The sequence below is a fragment of the Chiloscyllium plagiosum genome, unplaced genomic scaffold (assembly GCF_037043375.1).
Source record: "Chiloscyllium plagiosum isolate Xiang-an unplaced genomic scaffold, Cpla_swu_hap1 HiC_scaffold_6, whole genome shotgun sequence".
Lineage (NCBI taxonomy): Eukaryota > Metazoa > Chordata > Chondrichthyes > Orectolobiformes > Hemiscylliidae > Chiloscyllium > Chiloscyllium plagiosum.
This window is the reverse complement of record NW_028270144.1, coordinates 70,256,003-70,275,577: the sequence shown is the minus strand read 5'-3', so window position 1 is coordinate 70,275,577 and position 19,575 is coordinate 70,256,003. Positions and strand designations below refer to the sequence as shown.

Below are 19,575 nucleotides of genomic sequence, written 5' to 3'. Positions count from 1 at the left end.
AGGGTCTGTTTCCATGCTGTACATCACTATAATAGTTCCAGGAATTAAAAACTTCAGTCATGAGAATAAATTGAAGAAGTTGGTCTCAATAGAGAGAAGATGACTGAGATGAAATTTGAAAGAGGTTTTCAAAATCATGAACTGGTTAGACAGATTAGATTGGAGAAGCTGATGCCACTCACAAAAGAAAAACGAACAAGAGGGTATAAGTTTAAAGTGATATGCAAATGAAGGAAAGGTGACGCGAGAAAAAATATTTTTTCACCCAGCAAGTAGTTAGGGTATGGAGTGCACTGCCTGGAAATTAGCGGAGGCAGATTTAAGAGTGCATTAGATAACAATCAGAACAGAAGTGGTGTGCAAGGATACAAGGAAAAGCCAGGAGACAGCCACTAAGTAATAAAGCTGATGGGCTGAATGGCCTCTTCCTGCATCATAACAACTCTAAAGTTCGGTGAAAAGTTGTCAAAATTGACAAATTTTATTTTGTATTTACCACAACCAAAAGTCAGAAGCTTTTGACTGATCATTGAGATTGATTTCAAGCCCAGATCCAAGACGCAAAAATAACCTGCTAGCCAGCTGTATCGTAACATTACTGATCTAACAACAAATGTTATTGTTCCCTACTGTATGTTGTAAAAGTTTTGGACTGCTAAGTAGACTCTTGTCCTTTTCTGTTGTCTTATCCTACTCATTTCTGAAATTTCTTTAGTATCACTGGAACTGAAGAATTTAAAATGGCATCTGTCTGGTGTTGTAACAGCCTCTGATTTCAAGTGGGCCAAAAATGTAATACTGTATTTATTCCTACTTCATTCAAATTTCAACATCTAGGCCATCTCTTAAAGATCTCAATCCATCCTGTTACCATCAAAATTAATTTGCTGCTTTACACTAAAGTCTATATTTCAGATCTTGGAGTTACTTCTTCCTTCTGTTTAAATTTTCAACTTCTATTCTCTACGCCAATTTCAAATGAAGATTTGTTCATGTTTGTTTGCTGTGATCATCCTTTTGAAGGATGAATATTATCGATCTCAGCTTTGGGCTATCATGACATCTATATGACATCTTGTACGGCAGTCTGTAACAAACCATATTCAGTGAAACAGCCTATTCTTGTTTATGTTTCAAGTTGACCATCTGGATCATTCTTTAAGATTTCTTTGCTTTTCTCAATCGTATTGGTACTTTAACTTTCATGATAACTGTATCAGAGACAATTGGAATGAAATATTTCGTAACTCGGTCTTTCACATCTGGCAGTGCATTTTTAATTCAGGAGTGCCTGCTATTTGGTTTTCGTTTGTAAACATCCTTCCTATAGGATTTGTGACGATCAGACCAAAGTATCTAAGCTGTTTTATCATTGTAGGTAACCCTTACAAATTCACTATCAGATGTTCTAAATTCAACTCTATTTTAAAGACACTTTTGCTCTTGCATTTCCAGCATTTTGTTATTTTGGTTCCCTGTTTACCTTTCTTTCGAAGCCTCCGAATCCTTGTTTGTATTGTCCTTTCATTCAAAAGGCCAAACGGAACTGACTTAGGAAGGGAAAAGGATGAAATTCTGAAGGGAGAATATAGAAGATTAGGCAGGAATTTAAAAAGGAGGTCCTCAAGGGTAGTAATATCTTAGCTACGAGCTAATGAAGGTTGGAATAGGAGGATAGAGCAGATAAATGTGTGGCTGAGGAGCTGGTGCAGGGGAGAAGGGTTCATGTTTTTGGATCATTGGAATCTCTTCTGGGATAGAAGTGACCTGTACGAGAAAAACTGATGGCACTTGAATTGGAAGGGGCCTAATGTACTGGCAGGGAGATTTGCTAGAGCTGCTCGGGAGGATTTAAACTGAGGGGGGTGCAGTGGGACCCAGGGAAATAGTGAGGAAAGAGCTCAATCTGAGACTGGTACAGTTGAGAAATGGAGAGAGTCAAACAGTCAGGGCAGACAGGAACAAAGCATAGAACAAGATAGGACTGATAAATTAAACTGCATTTACTTCAATGCAAAATGCCTAACAGGGAAGGCAAATGAACTCAGGGCATGGTTAGGAACATGGGATGGGGATATCATAGCAATTACAGAAAAGTGTCTCGGATGCATAAGACTGGCAGCTTAATGTTTCAGGATACAAATGCTATAGGAAGGATAGAAAGGGAGGCAAGAGAGGAGGGGGAGTGGTGTTTTTGATAAGGGATAGCATTGCTGCTGTACTTGGGGAGGATATTCCTGGGAATACATCCAGGGAAGTTATTTGGGTGGAGAAATAAGAAAGGGATGATCACTTTATTGGGATTGTATTATAGATCTCCAATAGTTAGCAAGAAATTGAGAAACAAATTTGTAAGGAGATTTCCGTTATCTGTAAGAATATGGTTATGGTACGGGACTGCCATAGAGCTAAGGGTTTTGATGGAGAGGAATTTGTGTGTACAAGAACATTTTCTGATTTAGTATGTACCTACTAGAGAAAGTGCAAAATCTGACCTACTTTTGGGAAATCAGTTCAGTCAGGTAACTGGGGTGACAGTGGGGGAGCACTTTGGGGCCAGTAACCATAATTCTATTAGTTTTAAAATAGTGATGGAAAAGGATAGACCGGATCTAAAAGTTGAAGTTCTAAATTGGAGGAAGGCTAATTTTGAGGTATTATTTTGAGGTATTAAGCACAAACTTTCAAAAGCTGATTGGGGGCAGATGTTCGCAGGTAAAGGGACGGCTGGAAAATGGGAAGCCTTCAAAAATGAGATAGAGTCCAGAGACAGTGTATTCCTGTTAGGGTGAAAGGAAAGGCTGATAGGTGTAGGAAAACTGGATGACTAGAGAATTTGAGGTTTTGATTAAGAAAAAGAAGAAAGCATACATCAGGTATAGGCAGGAGAAATTGAATGAATCCTTAGAGAATAAAGGCAGTAGGAATATACTTGAGAGAAATCAGGAGGGCAAAAAGGGGACACGAGATAGCTTTGGTAAATAGGGTTAAGGAGAATCCAAAAGGATTTTATCAATACATTAAGGACAAAAGGGTAACTAGGGAGAGAATAGGGCCCCTCAAAGATCAGCAGGGCGGCCTATGTGTGGAGCCGCAGGAGATGGGGGAGATATTAAACATGTAATTTGCATTAGTGTTTACTGTGGGGAAGGACGTGGAAGATTTAGAATGTGGGGCGTCGAGGGCTGAGGGATGACCTTCCAGAGGGTTATAAAATCGTGAGGGGCATGGATAGGATAAATAGACAAGGTCTTTTCCCTGGGGTGGGGGAGTCCAGAACTAGAGGGCGTAGGTTTAGGGTGAGAAGGGAAAGATAGAAAAGGGACCTAAGGGGCAACTTTTTCACACAGGGCTGTGCGTGTATGGAATGATCTGCCAGAGAAGGTGGTGGAGGATGATGTAATTACAGCCATTTAAAAGGTATCTGGCTGTGCATATGAATAGAAAGGGTTTGGAGGGATACAGGCCAAATGCTGGCAAATGGGACTGGATTAGGTTAAGATATCTGGTTGGCATGGATGAGTTGGGCCAAAGGGTCTGTTTCTGTGCTGTACATCTCTGTGACACTACCTGTTTGGGGTGGGGAGCGGGGGTTGTTCTTTATTCTTTCTTTGGTTTCCTATCTATAGCTTGTGTGGCTTATTTGATTTTTGGGGATGTTTTTGAGTGGGGTTTTCTTTCTTTTTTCTGAATTGCCTAATACTTGCTATGATTGTTATTTCGTAAATTGATATATTTCTATCTTGTATTGTTTTATTAAGCGTATCTAGGTGATGGTGTGGGGGGGGGGTGGATGGGTCGCCCACTTTTAAGTCCTGTTTTATAAGATACTGGAATTTATTTACTCCATTTTATAATGCCTAGGCCAAGGGCAGGGCCCTAGCTGGGAGAGGTTATGGTGGGGTTATTGGAAGGTAGTAGTGCCCCTTGGGAGCAAGGGGGAAAGTCTCCTTTCAAATATGTTTTGTGTTATTTTTACTTAGGAGTAGTTCTTAATAGTGTTGATTTAACTTTTAAAGAGCTCTTTTATATGTGAATTTTTTATGGTCTTTATTCAATGTCTTTTGGGTGGGGTTCTTCCTCCTGGGGGGTCTCAGGCCTGCCTGGATGATTGTGGCTAGCCATTCGTTGAGGTGGTGCACCTGGAATGTCAAGGGGAGCCATTCGCCAATCAAAAGGAAAAAGATATTATCAAGTCTTAAAAAAGAAAGGGTTGATGTAACTGTTTTACAGGAGACGCATCCACTTGATAAGGAACACTTGAAGCTGCAACAGGGTGGGTTTGGCCAGGTGTTCTTTTCATCTTTCAGCTCAATTGGAGGACTCAATTGGACTACTCAGGGGAGTTGTCAATCTTATTTGTAAGAACCTTCCCTTCCAAATGTTAAGCCAGATAAAAGATGAGTTTAGACGGTATATATTGATTAAAGCCCTAATATACGGAGAGGAATACAAGATTTTGAATCTTTATTGTCCCTCTGCGCACCCTTCTAAATTTGTAACGGAAGCGTTCTCTAAGTTGATGGCTTTTGGGGTCAGCCATACACTTATAAGGGGAGATTTTAATTGTGTTATTGACCCAGAGATGGACAGGATACCTAGGAGCACTGTGGGCATATCTTTGAGATCTAGGCAACTGGCGAATCTGAACAAGGAGCTGGGACTGGTAGATGTGTGGAGGTGTCTCCATTCCCAGGGTAGAGACTTTACTTTCTACTCTAACCTACACAAGTTCCATACCAGAATTGATATATTTTTTGTCCCCTCAACCGTTTTGAATTCGATACTGTTTTGCAGAATAGATAGTGTAATTATTTCTGATCATGCTGCAGTATACATGGAAGTTAAGACTAGTGATGATGGGATAGGTCCCTGACATTGGCATATGGATCCTTTCTTATTGAAGGATAGCAAGTTTATAAAGTAGTTTTCGCAGGAATTTAAAACCTTCTGGGATATCAACTCAGGTACTGCCAGTAACCCTTCGATGATGTGGGAGCCCACTAAGGCATATACGCAAGGCTTGGTCATCTCATGTTCTGTGACCCGGAAAAGACAAAAGGGAGAGCAACAGCGCCTGCTCGAGGCTCGCCTGAAGGCAGCTGAAATTACGTATGTTGATAGACCCTCCATTACTAAGCTACAGAGGATCACAGTCCTTAGAGCAGCCTTGAATACTGCACTTACTCAAACAGCAAAGAGGGAAATATTATTCGCGAAGCAGAGATTATTTGAATATGGTGAGAAGCCTGGCAGGTATCTAGCGTACCTTGCCAGAAAGAAAAAGGCTCCTCAAGCTATTATGTCCATTAGAGAGAGTGCTGCTACCCTGACTTGTGATCATAAAAAGATCAATACAGCCTTTAGAAAATTCTATTTTGAATTGTATAAGTCGCAGGATTGTGAGGATAGAACTAGGAAGATGGAGTCTTTCTTTAAAAATCTGGCCCTTCCGAGCTTAACCTCGGAGCAGGTGTCGCTCTTGAATGCCTGCTTGACAACCCATGAAGCACAGGACGTGGTTAGGCAGCTTCAGAGTGGCAAAGCGCTTGGGCCAGGCAGATTCCAGGTTGAGTTCTATGAAGAATTTATAGGGGAACTGGCTGGGCCACTCATAAATATGTACAACTATTCACACAACTATTCACTCTCGCCTTCATTGAGAGAAGCAAATATTTCTCTCATTCTTAAGAAGGGAAAGGCCCCAGAAGATTGCTCTTCATATAGACCCATATCCTTGTTAAATGTGGATTTTAAAATTCTCTCAAAAATGTTAGCATTAAGACTGGAGACGGTTTTACCATTCATTATAAAAGATGACCAGACGGGGTTTATAAAGGGTTGCAGGTCAACTAATAACATTAGAAGAGTCTTAAATATGATACTAGCCTACCAGCAGGAAGTAATACCGGATTTAGTTGCCTCCCTAGATGCAGAGAAAGCATTTGATCGGGTAGAATGGCCATATCTTTTTTATATGCTGGAACGGTTTGGTGTTGGAGAGGTCTTTACTAAATGGGTTTCAGTATTATATAATGATCCCAAAGCAGCAGTGATCACCAACGGTTTAAGTTCGGATAGCTTTAGCATTGGCAGAGGCTGTCGCCAGGGATGTCCTCTCTCACCATTATTATTTACACTAGTGATTGAACCACTAACAGAAGCTATACGAGCTGACCCTAATATAATGGCTCCGAGGGTTGGATCGGGCAAGCACAAAATTACTCTCTATGCGGATGATGACCTCCTCTTCTTAAGTGGTCCTTTGACATCCGTGCCCCAATTAATTCAAGTCGTCAATCTATTTGGTATGTTTTCAGGTTACAAAATCAATTTTATGAAATTGGAGGCCATGCCGTTGGGAGGCCTTGCCAGTATGTCCAATTTTCCGGACGGATTTTATTTTCCGTTTTGGTGGTCACTAGAAGGTTTTCTGTACTTAGGTATTTTTATTACTCCAGTGTTTGGTCAGCTATATAAACCCAATTGCGTACACTTATTAGAGAAAATAAGGCAGGTCCTTCAACGCTGGGAAGGTCTCCCAATATCCTTAGTTAAGATGAATATTCTACCTTGTCTTCTATATCCTATGAGAATGCTTCCCTTGATGCTGCCATGACAGGTGTTGCGTTAGCTTTACAGTTGGCTCGGCTCCTTTGTTTGGAATCACAGACGGCCCCTTATCAAATGAGAAAAGCTGCACCTTTCACAAGTAAGGGGAGGACTGGACTTTCCAGATTTCAGGAGGTACCATATGAGCTCCTTATTATCTTATGTAGCTGATTGATTGTGGGTCACAAGAGACCCAATCTGGTTAGATATTGAGACCTCCCAAGCAAAATGTCCCCTCATCAATCTATTATTTATGGACAAGATGAGAGTTATTATGGACTATTGTAAAAACCCTATTGTACTAAATACAATCAAAGCCTGGAGAATAATGCGACAAGATGAGGGTAACCTGCAAAAAGTCTCCCCTTTATACCCCCATAGTGGGAACATCGGGATTCCAGCCAGGGCTGACGGATGCTACATTCAAAACTTGGGAGTCCAGAGGTATCTCCTGTTTGTGAGACCTGTTCAATGGGGAGGTTATGATGTCCTTTGAGCAGCTGCACCAGAGGTTTGGACTGCCTAGCAAGGACCTCTTTCGGTATTTTTAAATGCAAGACTTTACACAAAAGAAGACCACACTATTGGTCGATCCTTATAAATCAGATATGGAAAGGAGAGTGCTTTGGCCAATGGGGCTGCCCTTGGTCAGTACTCTTTATCACTCATTATGCAATAAGGTATCGAAGGACATGGAATGGTTATATAAAACCTGGAATCAAGAATTAGGATTGGAAATCTCTTTAGAAATGTGGGAGGATGTTTGGGAAAATGCCCGGAAGATATCTATCTGTAACAGAACTCAGGCTACTCAATTAAAGATACTTCACAGTGCTCACATGGCATCTGAACAACTCGCAGAGTTCAAGGTAGGAGCATTCCCAATGTGTCCTAAATGTAAAATAGAACTTGGCACTCTCACGCATTGTCTGTGTACATGCCATAAGATCTGTAGGTATTGGGATAGAGTAGGGAATGCCTTGACAGAGATTTTGGGTACTGAGATTGAATCGGATCCCTACTTTTGGGCTCTCCAAATCTTCCCTCCCTGGACGTATACGGGAGGAAATTATTTACTATCCTCTCCTTTTGTGTGAGGAAAAATATTTTAGTGAATTGGGTATCCGAAGGTCCCCCCCCCCTCCAGGACTTCCAAACTGGCACAGGATAGTCATGGAATATATCCCCCTTGAGTTCCTCACTAATATGGTGCACCAAAAAACATGGCAGCCCTTTTTGAACTACATCGACACAGATATTTTGGCCATACTGTCCAGGGCTTTTGCTTAGCCATGGTGATGGTTGTAGCTGGTTCGGGGGCCCCCAGGAGGAAGAATCCCGTATAAATACTGGTTTTATTATGATTTGATACAAATCTATTTTGAGTATGTATCTAGTTTAGTTACCTTGTTGTTTACTGTTAGTAATGTATGATATCCTATTTTATGTTTTGGTTGTTTGTAAAATAGATTAGTAGTTTGTTTCTTTTATATTATTTTATATTGGTGTTGTTAATATATTGTAAAGTGGAAGAAACTAGTTTGTATTATTTTTGTAATTTTGTAAAAAAATCTTAAATTTTCTTTTTTTAATAAAATTAATCTATAAAAAAAAGTCTCACCAGAGTAGGGTACTGGAAATTCTGGGAGTTGTCACAAAACTCCATGTGAGGTTATGGGGATGGTGTGTGTGGTGGGTCTGTGGGGATAAGACCATAAGACATAGGAGCGGAAGTAAGGCCATTCGGCCCATCGAGTCCACTCCGCCAATCGATGCTCATCGAAATGTCAGTACAGACTCAGTGGGCTACATTGCCTCTTTCTGCAATGTAAGGATTCTATGAAAAGTTAAATATTTTATAGAAGTATGCTGAATTCCCCAATTTACCCATCTTTTCGACCAGATTAATAGAAGACATGGGCCAGATATCTGTACTTAGAGTCAGAGATGTACAGCACGGAAATAGACCCTTCAGTCAAACTTGTCCATGCCGACCAGTTATCCCAACCCAATCTAGTCCCACCTGCCAGCAGCCAGCCCATATCCCTCCAAACCCTTCCTATTCATATACCCATCCAAATGCCTTTTAAATGTTGCAATTGTACTCGCCTCCACCACATCCTCTGGCAGCTCATTCCATACACATACCACCCTCTGCATGAAAAAGTTGCCCCTTAGGTCTCTTTTATATTTTTCCTCCCTCACCCTAAACCCTATGCCCTTTAGTTCTAGACTCCCCCACCCCAGGGGAAAGACTTTGTCTATTTATCCTATCCATGCCCCTCATGATTTTATAAATCTCTATAAGGTCACCCTGCAGCCTCTGACGCTCCAGGGAAAAAAAGCCCCAGCCTATTCAGCCTCTCCCTATAGCTTAAATCCTCCAACTCTGGCAACATCCTTGTAAATCTGTTCTGAACCCTTTCAAGTTTCACAACATCCTTCCAATAAGGAGACCAGACAAAGATTACTAATTTTTCACAAATATGTAGATTCTAGCTACAAGTAAAAACTTTTGAACCCTTAACACTTACCCCCCCTAGTTAAAACTGTAAGCCCTTTATATCACTCCCCTTACATGCACATTTGGGTAGACATTAAGGGCATTACGGGCAGTAGGAAGAACTGGGAAGACTTTCACTGGTGCTTGCTGCATGTTTTGCTCTGATGATCCTTTTGGCTTGTACAGCATTGCTGTTTTCTTTGAACTTCCTTCGCAGGCTCATTATAAAGTCTCTGACGTATTGGTTCAAAGTTACAGCATACAGCAACTGCTAAAAAGAAACAAACTGGTTTGCTTCAGGCTTGAGATTTTGTTTTATTGCAGAAGAATGAAGTGCACCTTCCTTTTTGAAAATCCAATAGCTTCTGATGAAATAGTGACACCCATAAGCTGCTCAACTATCCAGCATTCATCATATAGTGGTCACAGGCAGAAAATCTTTGTTATCAACAACTGGTCACCATACCAGAAATCAATCAGCTACTTGTTTCCAGCTGAACCTATCTTTGTACATACCTCTGGCTCCAACCTTTCGGTATTCTTTCCTCCACTGCATGAACAAACAATGCAGGTAGCATTTATAATTAATAGCAGGTAGTTTGTTTCTAAAAAGCATATAGAACTGTTCAACATGCTTGATTTTCAAAACAATCCTTTCCCCAGTTCAGTTTTCAATCAGAGATACAGAAAAACAAAAAAGAAAGTGTTCTCATATCTCCATCTGTGTAAGATGAATCTCCATCTTGAAAATGTGCTTCATCACAAAATTTGCAAAACTCAAACAATAATACGCAAGACTTGCATTCATTCATCCATCCTTTTTCCTCCTTATACAATCCTAGTATTTCTTAAACCTTTAACTTATTTTACACTCAGGACAATACATTGGCAATGAGATTCTTTTCCAGCAATGTGAAGTTGTGAACAGTGTTTACATTGAATGGTTGTAACAAAAGACTTCATTTGAATGATCTCTATGATCAGTTTGTATGATTAATTCCTTGTTACCATGTTGGATATAGTCTTCAAAATGTTAAAGAGCCAAACAATTCCAAATGCTCCTTTTGTAGACAAGAGTACTTCTAACCCTGGTTGGATTTCTTGGAGACTTCTCTAGTCCAGACTCCTCATCCAGCATGAAGACTGCATCTACCCCAGATCTCAAAGATCAATTGCTGTTTTGAAAGGTCTGAAAAAATCCAGCACAAACAACACAGATTCATCTATTAGGATTGCTTTCAGCTTCTCAAAGACTATCTGATTGTTATGGTTCAACTACCATGTTGACATTATGCACAAATTTCCAATTAAAAACTTTTACATTCCAAAAAGGTCGCAGGAATTCTCATTTAGTTTTTATGGACAGAGCATTCTATTAGAGTCTTCACCTTTGCTGCCTTTGGCAACATATCTCTTGGAGAAAGTAAAGACTGAGAGGCTGGCGAGTCAGAGTCGAAAAGTGTGGCACTGGAAAAGCACAGCAGGTCAGGCAGCATCCAAGGAGCAGGAGAGTCGATGTTTTGGGCATAAGCCCTTCATCAGGAATGTGGACAGTGTAGGGGGTGGGACAGGGCTGGGGCAAGGTAGCTGGGAAGGCAATAGGTTGGTACAGGTAGGAGGAAATTGTGATAAGTCTTTGGGGGAGGGTGGACTGATAGGTGGGAAGGACAAGTTGGACAGTTCAAGAGGGTGGTGCTGAGTTGGATGGTTGGATCTGGGATGAGGTGGGGTTTGGGGATATTTGGAAACTGGTGAAGTTGATGCCGATGCTGTGTGATTGAAGGGTACCAAGGCAGAAGATGAGGCGTTCTTCCTCCAGTTGCTTGGTGGCTTAGATTTGGTGGTGGAGGAGGCCCAGGACTTGCACGTCATTAGGGTAGTAGGAGGTAGAGTTGAAGTGGTTGGCCACATGGTGATGGGGTTGTTTGGTGTATGTGTCCAAATGATGTTTCCCGTGTCCTTGTCCTTCAATGTGTCCTTGGTAAGTTGCTATTGTTTTTCCGTATTCACTTTTGTCTAAACTTGTTACCAAGCTGGCCAACTGTAATTGCTTGAATAGGTCTTCTACCTGCCTCATATGCTGTTCCCAAGTATTACTGTGTGCCACTACATCGTTTAGAGAAACTACGTAGTTATGAATCTCATCTAGTCTTGTTCCATAAGGTTTTGAAAAGTAGCTGGGATAGTACTTCGCCCTTGATGTCAGTGGCATCTGTCAGTACCCATTCAGTAGATTGATCTAAGCATAGGCAGTCCCTGATTCCTTTCTATCAGTGTAGCCTTCTGCTCAATGAATGGGTGAGACTCTGTCTTTGTGACCATGTTTGCCTTTCTGTAATCTATAGTCTAATTGATACATCCATTTTAGGAACTAACACTACCAGTGATCTCTAGCTTCTTTGACTACATTTAACCAAATGATCTTCCAACATGTACCTTTGTTTACACCTGAGCTTGCTTTTTTGTGCTTAACTGAAAAGATTGCTGTTTTGTCAGTCCTGACACTCCTATATCCATTTCATGCCTAGCTAATGTAGTGCACAGCCATGGGTATCTCTACAGATTACCTTATACTTCTAAAGTAGTCTTTCTAAGTAGTATAAGATCCTCCTGTTGTCCTTCCTCTAACTGAGAGATCAAGAAATACTGTCCCAGTATTTCTGGGTGTGTTAGTTGAATTGTAGGAGGTTTGCCTTGAGAACTATTTATCGCTTCTTCCACCTTTCTCTCATTGTCTTTGTCATCTTCCACTACACTTGCCACCTGACACACTTGTTCCTCTTTATCTTCTTCCCTACGATGAGGCTTGTTAACAGTATATGTGATGTAACCAATTCTTCTTCCTATGACCAGAACTACTACTCTGATTCTAGTTGCCGAATGTTTACCTTCCATTCTTTCTTTTTTGCTTGTGAAACTTTCAAATGCTTTTGTGCTACCTTGCATGCTCTTGTCAGGCTTTCTAGAAATATGGACATGCAATCTAACATTGAGGATACAACTATTTGGTTAAAGAACTTCTCCCTAATCAACTTTAATGGACCGTTAACCTCAACCATGAATCAACGCAAATTGTCGCAATCCAATAAGTTCATCCGGGGAACCTCTGAGTACTAGCAAATAGTAAGAAATCTAATCCTTTGCCCCAATTCTGTGGATATTCATGACAGCAGACCTTAATCATGGTTTTGAGATTCTGATATTTTTTCTTCAAAGCTCTTGTGTTTGTGGATAACATGCAGTTGACTTTAATTGCTTTATATTCAAAATGTTAACGATCTGCTGGAGCAACATAGACATGAAGTTGGATCCCTACTCTGATTGATTGATTGTATCTCATGTGGTAGCCTGTAACAAATTAAAAATTGAATTAACTTTTCTATTTCTGCCCTAGCTGTAATTGTCCTTTAAAGGAATAGCCTCTGGGAATGTTGTTGTCATATCCAAAATTTTAAGGGTGTACTGATGTGCTGTGTTCATTTTCAGTGTTAAAAATCACACAACACCAGGTTGTAGTCCGCAACAGGCTTATCTGAAAATACTAGCTTTCGGAGCACTGCTCCTTCATCAGGTGGTTGTGGAGGATAAGATCGTAAGACACAATTATTAGCAAAGGTTTACAGTGTGATGCAACTGAAATTACATTTTGGAAAAGACCTAGGTTGTTTATTAAGTCTCTCATCTTTTAGAATAATTACATTGGTTTCAGTTCTTTCTTGTGTAAACCCCAGAACTTTTAAAAAAAAAAAGTTACATTCTCAATAGAACTTTAACAATAGGTTCCATGTCATTTCAGATATCGCATTGAATGTGTGAGGTACCCTGTATGAAGCTGTCTGTGCTGCAATGTTCAGACTGATTCTAATCTAAAAAAGGGATTTACAGAATCTTACATAGATTCATGCAGTTTTTGAGCAAAATAAAATGTAATTCTGCAAGTATAGACACCACAAACGTGTATGTGTGTGTGCATGTGCGTGAGGGGGGACAGTATGAGTGTCTGTGAGAGAGTGTGCATGTGTCTTGAGAGTAAAGGGGTATAAGTCTGTGAGAGAGTGCGTGTGTATGTGTGAGTGTAGGAGTTTGTGTAGCGGGGTCACCTGTAGTGTGACATGAACCCAACATTCCGATTGAGGCCATCCCCATGGGTACTGAACTTGGCTATCAGCTGCTGCTCAGCCACTTTTCGTTGTTCCCTGTCCCAAAGTCCACCTTGGAGGATGGTCACCTGAAGGTCTGAGGTAGAACATCCCGGACCGCTGAAGTGTTCTCCAACTGGGAGGGAACACGCCTGTCTGTTGATTGTTATGCGGTGTCCATTCATCTGTTGCCATAGCCTCTGCTTGGTCTCACCAATGTACCATGCCTCAGTGCATCCTTGCCTGCAGCGTATGAAATAAACAATGTTGGCCAAGTCACACGAGTACCTGCCACAAACATGGTGGGTGCTGTCCACCCCGTGTAAACCTCTGACATGTCTTGCAGTGCCTGCCGTGACAGGGTTGTATGGTGTTGTCCTGAAAGCCAGGCAGTTTGCTGTGAACAATGATCTGTTTGAGGTTTGGTGGTTGTTTAAAGGCAAGAAGCAGAGGTGTGGGGAAGGTCTTGGCGAGGTGCTCATCCTCATTGATAATGTGTTGCAGGCTGCAAAGAAGGTGGCATAGTTTTTCAGCCACTGGGAATTATTTTCAATAATGGTTCTATGTAGTCTGTAAATACACAACTAAATGGTTCATCAAAACGTTGCGTCAAAGATCCTTTTTTGATTGCATGTTGAGATTTCCCACTATGTGACATCTACGACACACTCTACAGAACTGCAGTATATCCTTGGACATCTTAACCAAGTCATAGCCATGTAAACTACCTGTTTATCGATGCCTGCAATTTCTGTATTTCTATATGTCAAAGGAATTTCACTACTCATAATATCTTCTTGCGAAACCTGAGCAATATCACTATTTGATGAACAGCCATCCATTCTTCATCTGCAGATCTGAGAGGATGTCTTCACTTCCTCATTCCAACTCCATTTTTAACATAGTATATCTTTAGAACTTCTTCACCCTCAGCTTCAGCATAAGCTGGCTGTGCTGATTTAGAAACATAGAAAATAGGAGCAAGAGTAAGCCATTGGCCCTTCAAGCCTGCTTTGCCATTCAAAATGATTATGGTTGATCATCCAACTCAGTACCATGTTTCTTCTTTCTCCCCATACCCTTGGATCCCTTTAGCCCTAAGAACGATAGCTAACTCCTTAAAAACCTTCAATGTTTTTCACCTCAACTCTTTCTATGGCAGAGAATTCCATATTTTCTCACCATTCTCCTATCCTTAGACTGTGACCCCTGATTCTGGACTTCCCTGTCATCAGAAACATCCTTCCTGCATTTATCCTGTCCAGTCCTTTTAGAATTTTATAGTTTTCTGAGAGTTCCCCATCTTTCTTCTAAACTCCAGTGAATATAGTCCTAAATGATCCAGGCTATTTTTGTACATCAGTCCCAGATATCAGTCTGGTAAACCTTAACAGCAATCCTTCAATAGCCAGAACATCAAACAAAGAGACCAAAACTGTATACAGTACAAAATTCCATGCAAGGTCTGCCAGAAACACTACGTAGGCCAAACAGGAAGAAAGTTAGCCACCAGGATACACGAACACCAGCTAGCCACAAAAAGACACGAACCTCTCTCCCTCGTAGCCCTACACACGGAGGCAAAAAACCATTTCAACTGGGTCAACACATCTATCCTGGGACAGGCTAAGCAAAGACATGCCAGAGAATTCCTAGAGGCCTGGCACTCCAATCACAACGCCATAAACAAACACATAGATCTAGATACCATCTATCCAACTCCTCAGAATACGAACAGGAAATGACATCACCACAAACCCTGGAACCCCATCCAGGGCAAACATATAAATAGAAAGCAAGAGACAACAGCTTCGCTTTACTTGGAGGTCGCCACTGATGATACCTAGCCAGGTAATGAAACGTCTGGATATCAAACCTACAGCTCAGCGAGCAAACCTACACCCTAAACCTCAACCTGAGCTACAAACCTTGTATACAGTACTCCGGATGTAGTTTCACTGAGGCCTTGTACAATTGCAGCAAAACATCCCTGCTCTTGTACTCCAATCCTCTCGCTCTGAACGCCAACGTAATATTTGCCACCTTGAATGCCTGCTGTACTTTGATTAGTTTCAAAGATTAGTGTACAAAGAACTTGCATCTCACCGTTTCCAAATTTATTGCCATTCAGATAATCCAACTGTGGCTCAAGTAGCCCCAGAAGAGCTAGAGTCTCTGGGAATCTGGGGGAATTCTTGCAGCTAATTGGAATCATTCTGAGCAAAACGGTGGTGGTTGCTGGAGGGCAGATATCTCTGTCAGAGTTCCTCAGGTAGAGTTTCAGTCCAACCAACTTCAACTGCTTAATTAACGACTTTCTGCCCATCATCGGGTCAGAGGTGGGAATGTTAACTGATGATTGCACAGTGTTCAGCACCATTTATGGTTCCACAGATATGGAAACATTTACAGAAACAGTTCAGTTTTAAGTCTTTAATGCACCATCTGAAGTTTAACAACATCTTTCCTATAAAAAGGCGACCAGAATTGTCCACATATTCCAAAAGTGGCCTCACGAATGTCCTGCACAGCCACAACATGACCTCCCAATTCCTATTCTCAATGCACTGACCAATTAAGGGAAGCATGCCAAATGCCATCTTCACCAACCTGTCTACCTGCGACACCACTTTCAAGGAACTATGCACCTGCATCCCAAGGTCTCTTTATTCAGTAACACTCCCCAGGACCCTACAATTAACTGGAGAGGTCCTACCCTAATTTGTCTTAGTAAAATGCAACACCTCACATTTATCTACATTAAACTCTGTCTGCCACTCATTGATCCATTGGCCCATCTGATCAACGTCCCGTTGTACTCTGAGATAATCTTCACTGTCCACTACATAACCTATTTTGATGCTATCTACAACCATACTAACCATACCTCTTGTATTCACATCAAAATCATTTATATGAATGACAAAAACCAGTGGACCCAGCACCAATCCCTATGGCACACCACTGGTCTCAGGCTTCCAGTCTGCAAAGCCAACCTCTACCACCACCCTGTCTACTGCCTTCAAGCCATTGAACTTTAGACTTAGTCCATTGACCTGAAATGTAACTAGACCAACCATTTAAGTATTGTGGCTACTGTAGCAGGGCAGCTACTAGATCTGTGGGGAGTAACTCTCATCCCAAGAAACGACATGATACAAGAAAAAGCTTGTACAATGCATGAGGCTTCTCACTTTCTACAAAGTGATGAATGCTCCCTCTGAATCTATCCCTTTTAAATTTCAAATTATACATGGTATAATCTTAAATGATTGAGTTTTTTGAAGAAGTAACAAAGAAGATTGATGAGGGCAGAGCAGTAGATGTGATCTATATGGACTTCAGTAAGGCATTTGACAAGGTTCCCCATGGGAGAATGATTAGATCTCTTGGAATAAAGGGAGAACTAGCCATTTGGATACAGAACTGGCTCAAAGGTAGAAGACAGAGGGTGGTTTTTCAGACTGGAGGCCTGTGACCAGTGGAGTGCCACAAGGATCGGTGCTGGGTCCTCTACTTTTTGTCATTTACATAAATGATTTGGATGCGAGCATAAGAGGTACAGTTAGTAAGTTTGCAGATGACACCAAAATTGGAGGCGTAGTGGACAGCGAAGAGGGTTACCTCCAGATTACAACAGGATCTGGACCAGATAGGCCAGTGGGCTGAGAAGTGGCAGATGAAGTTTAATTCAGATAAATGCGAGGTGCTGCATTTTGGGAAAGCAAATCTTAGCAGGACTTATACACTTAATGGCAAGGTCCTAGAGAGTGTTGCTGAACAAAAACACCTTGGAGTGCAGGTTCATAGCTTCTTGAAAGTGGAGTTGCAGGTAGATAGGATAGTGAAGAATGTGTTTGGTATGCTTTCATTTATTGGTCAGAGTATTGAGTATAGGAGTTGGGAGGTCATGTTGCGGCTGTACAGGACATTGGTTAGGCCACTGTTGGAATATTGCATGCAATTCTGGTCTCCTTCCTATCGGAAAGATGTTGTGAAACTTGAAAGGGTTCAGAAAAGATTTATAAGGATGTTGCCAGGGTTGGAGGATTTGAGCTATAGGGAGAGGCTGAACAGGTTGGGGCTGTTTTCCCTGGAACATCGGAGGCTGAGGGGTGACTTTATAGCGGTTGACAAAATTGAGGGGCATGGATAGGATAAATAGGCAAAGTCTTTTCTTGGGATCAGGGAGTGCAGAACTAGAGGACATAGGTTTAGGATGACAGGGGAAAGATATAAAAGAGACCTAAGGGGCAACTTTTTCACACAGAGGATGGTACGTGTATGGAATGAGCTGCCAGAGGATGTGGTGGAGGCTGGTACAATTGCAACATTTAAGAGGCATTTGAATGGGTACATGAATAGGAAGGGTTTGGAGGGATATGGGCTGGGTGCTGGCAGATGAGGCTAGATTGGGTTGGGATATCTGGTCTGCATGGACGGGTTGGACCGAAGGGTCTGTTTCCATGCTGTACATCTCTATGACTCTAAATCCTGATCCAGATCATCATGCTCTTATAGCTTAATTTTTCTGCTTTTGTATGATGAGTTTTGGACCTTCACTGTGGTTTCTTAATAGACTAAAATGGATTTTGGTGAAATCTGACAAAGATGTTTGCATTTCTTGACTTCAGAGGAAGAACTGCAGCAATATATTAATGTCTCACTGACTTGGGTAGTTGACCACTTTCAATATTGAAAATATTCTAGGTGCATCAGAGCCATAACAATAAGGGCTGTCAGACTGATTTGGTCTTTTGTGGACTATTAATTGTTTATCATTGCAAAGTATTGTAATTCCGAAAAATAGTCGAAATCATAGAGCTTTGTTTGATTCATTTTCATGTCAAACTGTCAAATTCTCTTTCTCAGAATCGATTGCTGCTACCAGTGATAGTGTGATCCTGTTTCCTAAGTGGAAAAACAAGTAATTTCAGACTAACATCATTTTGACCTTGAATTCTTTCAAATATTCAGTTCCTTTCAGCACTGGGGATATTTAGTGTGTCAAGGAGCACTTAAACATTAGAGAAATTAACATTTTGGCTTCAGGTCCACCTCTGGAACATTAATTTTTCTCTGTCAGCAAATCATAATTTCAGTGAGGTGTTATTTTGTTTTTTAATACTTAATTTGCCAGCCTTTATATGCACACAGCAAAGCTTTCTTAATATAATACTTTACGTCCTAATTTGGTGTAGCTCAGCATTTGTCTATTTTATGCTGCAGTGTGTAATATATGGTGTATGTGGTATTCAGTTGCTGCTACCACTGAGAGAGTAATTCAAATAAATTTATGCTTAGTTTTGAAAAACTATGTTCTGAAAGTTATGTATTTGCTGTTTCCTGGCAGGCTAATCCAACAGTCAGCAGACTCCCTGTGGAACATGGCTTTTGATTTCATTCTTGACAATGTTCAAGTTGTGATGCAGCAAATCTATGGAAGCACGTTAAAATTTACATGAAAGGACAACGCTAGTGAAATTTTTAAAATCTGAAACACTGGAGCCTGGAGCTCCCATCTTGTGCCATAAATCCTTTGTGAAGCTCTTAAAATTTGCATGGTAGTAATACATTGTGTTTTTATGAAAACATTTCTGATATTGAAAAAACATTTTGTAGGTTTTTTTCTTGGCAAAAATTGTGTGCCAAATTCTTGTTGGAGTTGCATGTAAATAATTGTGTTGTAAAAAGTATCATGTATGTAGAATACATTGTATTTAAAAAAATTGTTGTTTATAAAGTTTGTTTTTTAGTGTTTACTTCTATTTAATAAAAAATGTTTGTCGTGAATTTATAACAGAACTCTCTGATCTAATTTTTTTGAATGTAGGAAATTAAAAGACATAGACTCAGATCTTCCCATCTCCAAACTATCAGAGACTGGAAGTACCCTGAAATATGTGTGTCAAGATCTCTTGGAAGCTCACTATACTTTAATTGGCTGGCATGTGTAAAATTTTGGTTTGCAATTTGCTGATGTCTGGAATCCTCTGACAAAGTCCCGTACAGAGTTAGAGTCAGGCTGTGGTGGGTTCCAACTGGTTTATCTTGATAACAGTTAACCAGGAAACATTTGAAGAATTAAAATCTTCCATAACTTCTGGATTAGAATAAAACTAACATTCCCTCCCTAACCACCACTACCACCAAACACCTAACCTTACATGATTACCCAACCTGACTCATCTGCCACCCTAAGCCCTCACTTGGCACCTTGCCCATTTACCTTCTCTCAGTAATACCACAAAGCGGGACCTTTAAATATTTTGTTTTCTAGAATATGGAATTTGTAAGTTATGCAAGCCATAAAAATTGTGA

At 40.8% G+C, this 19,575-nt stretch overlaps 1 protein-coding gene across 3 annotated transcripts in view; it reads left to right on the top strand.

Moving 5' to 3' along the window:
• rev1 (REV1 DNA directed polymerase) overlaps positions 1-19,048 on the top strand; it is a 125,487-nt gene extending 106,439 nt beyond the window's left edge. For all 3 annotated transcript variants that reach the window (XM_043691688.2, XM_043691686.2, XM_043691687.2), the window contains exon 23: positions 18,608-19,048. In XM_043691688.2, the coding sequence (XP_043547623.2) occupies positions 18,608-18,719 (112 nt within the window). In that variant the 3' untranslated portion in view covers positions 18,720-19,048. The remainder of the gene's footprint in view (positions 1-18,607) is intronic.
• Positions 19,049-19,575: the final 527 nt, after the last annotated feature.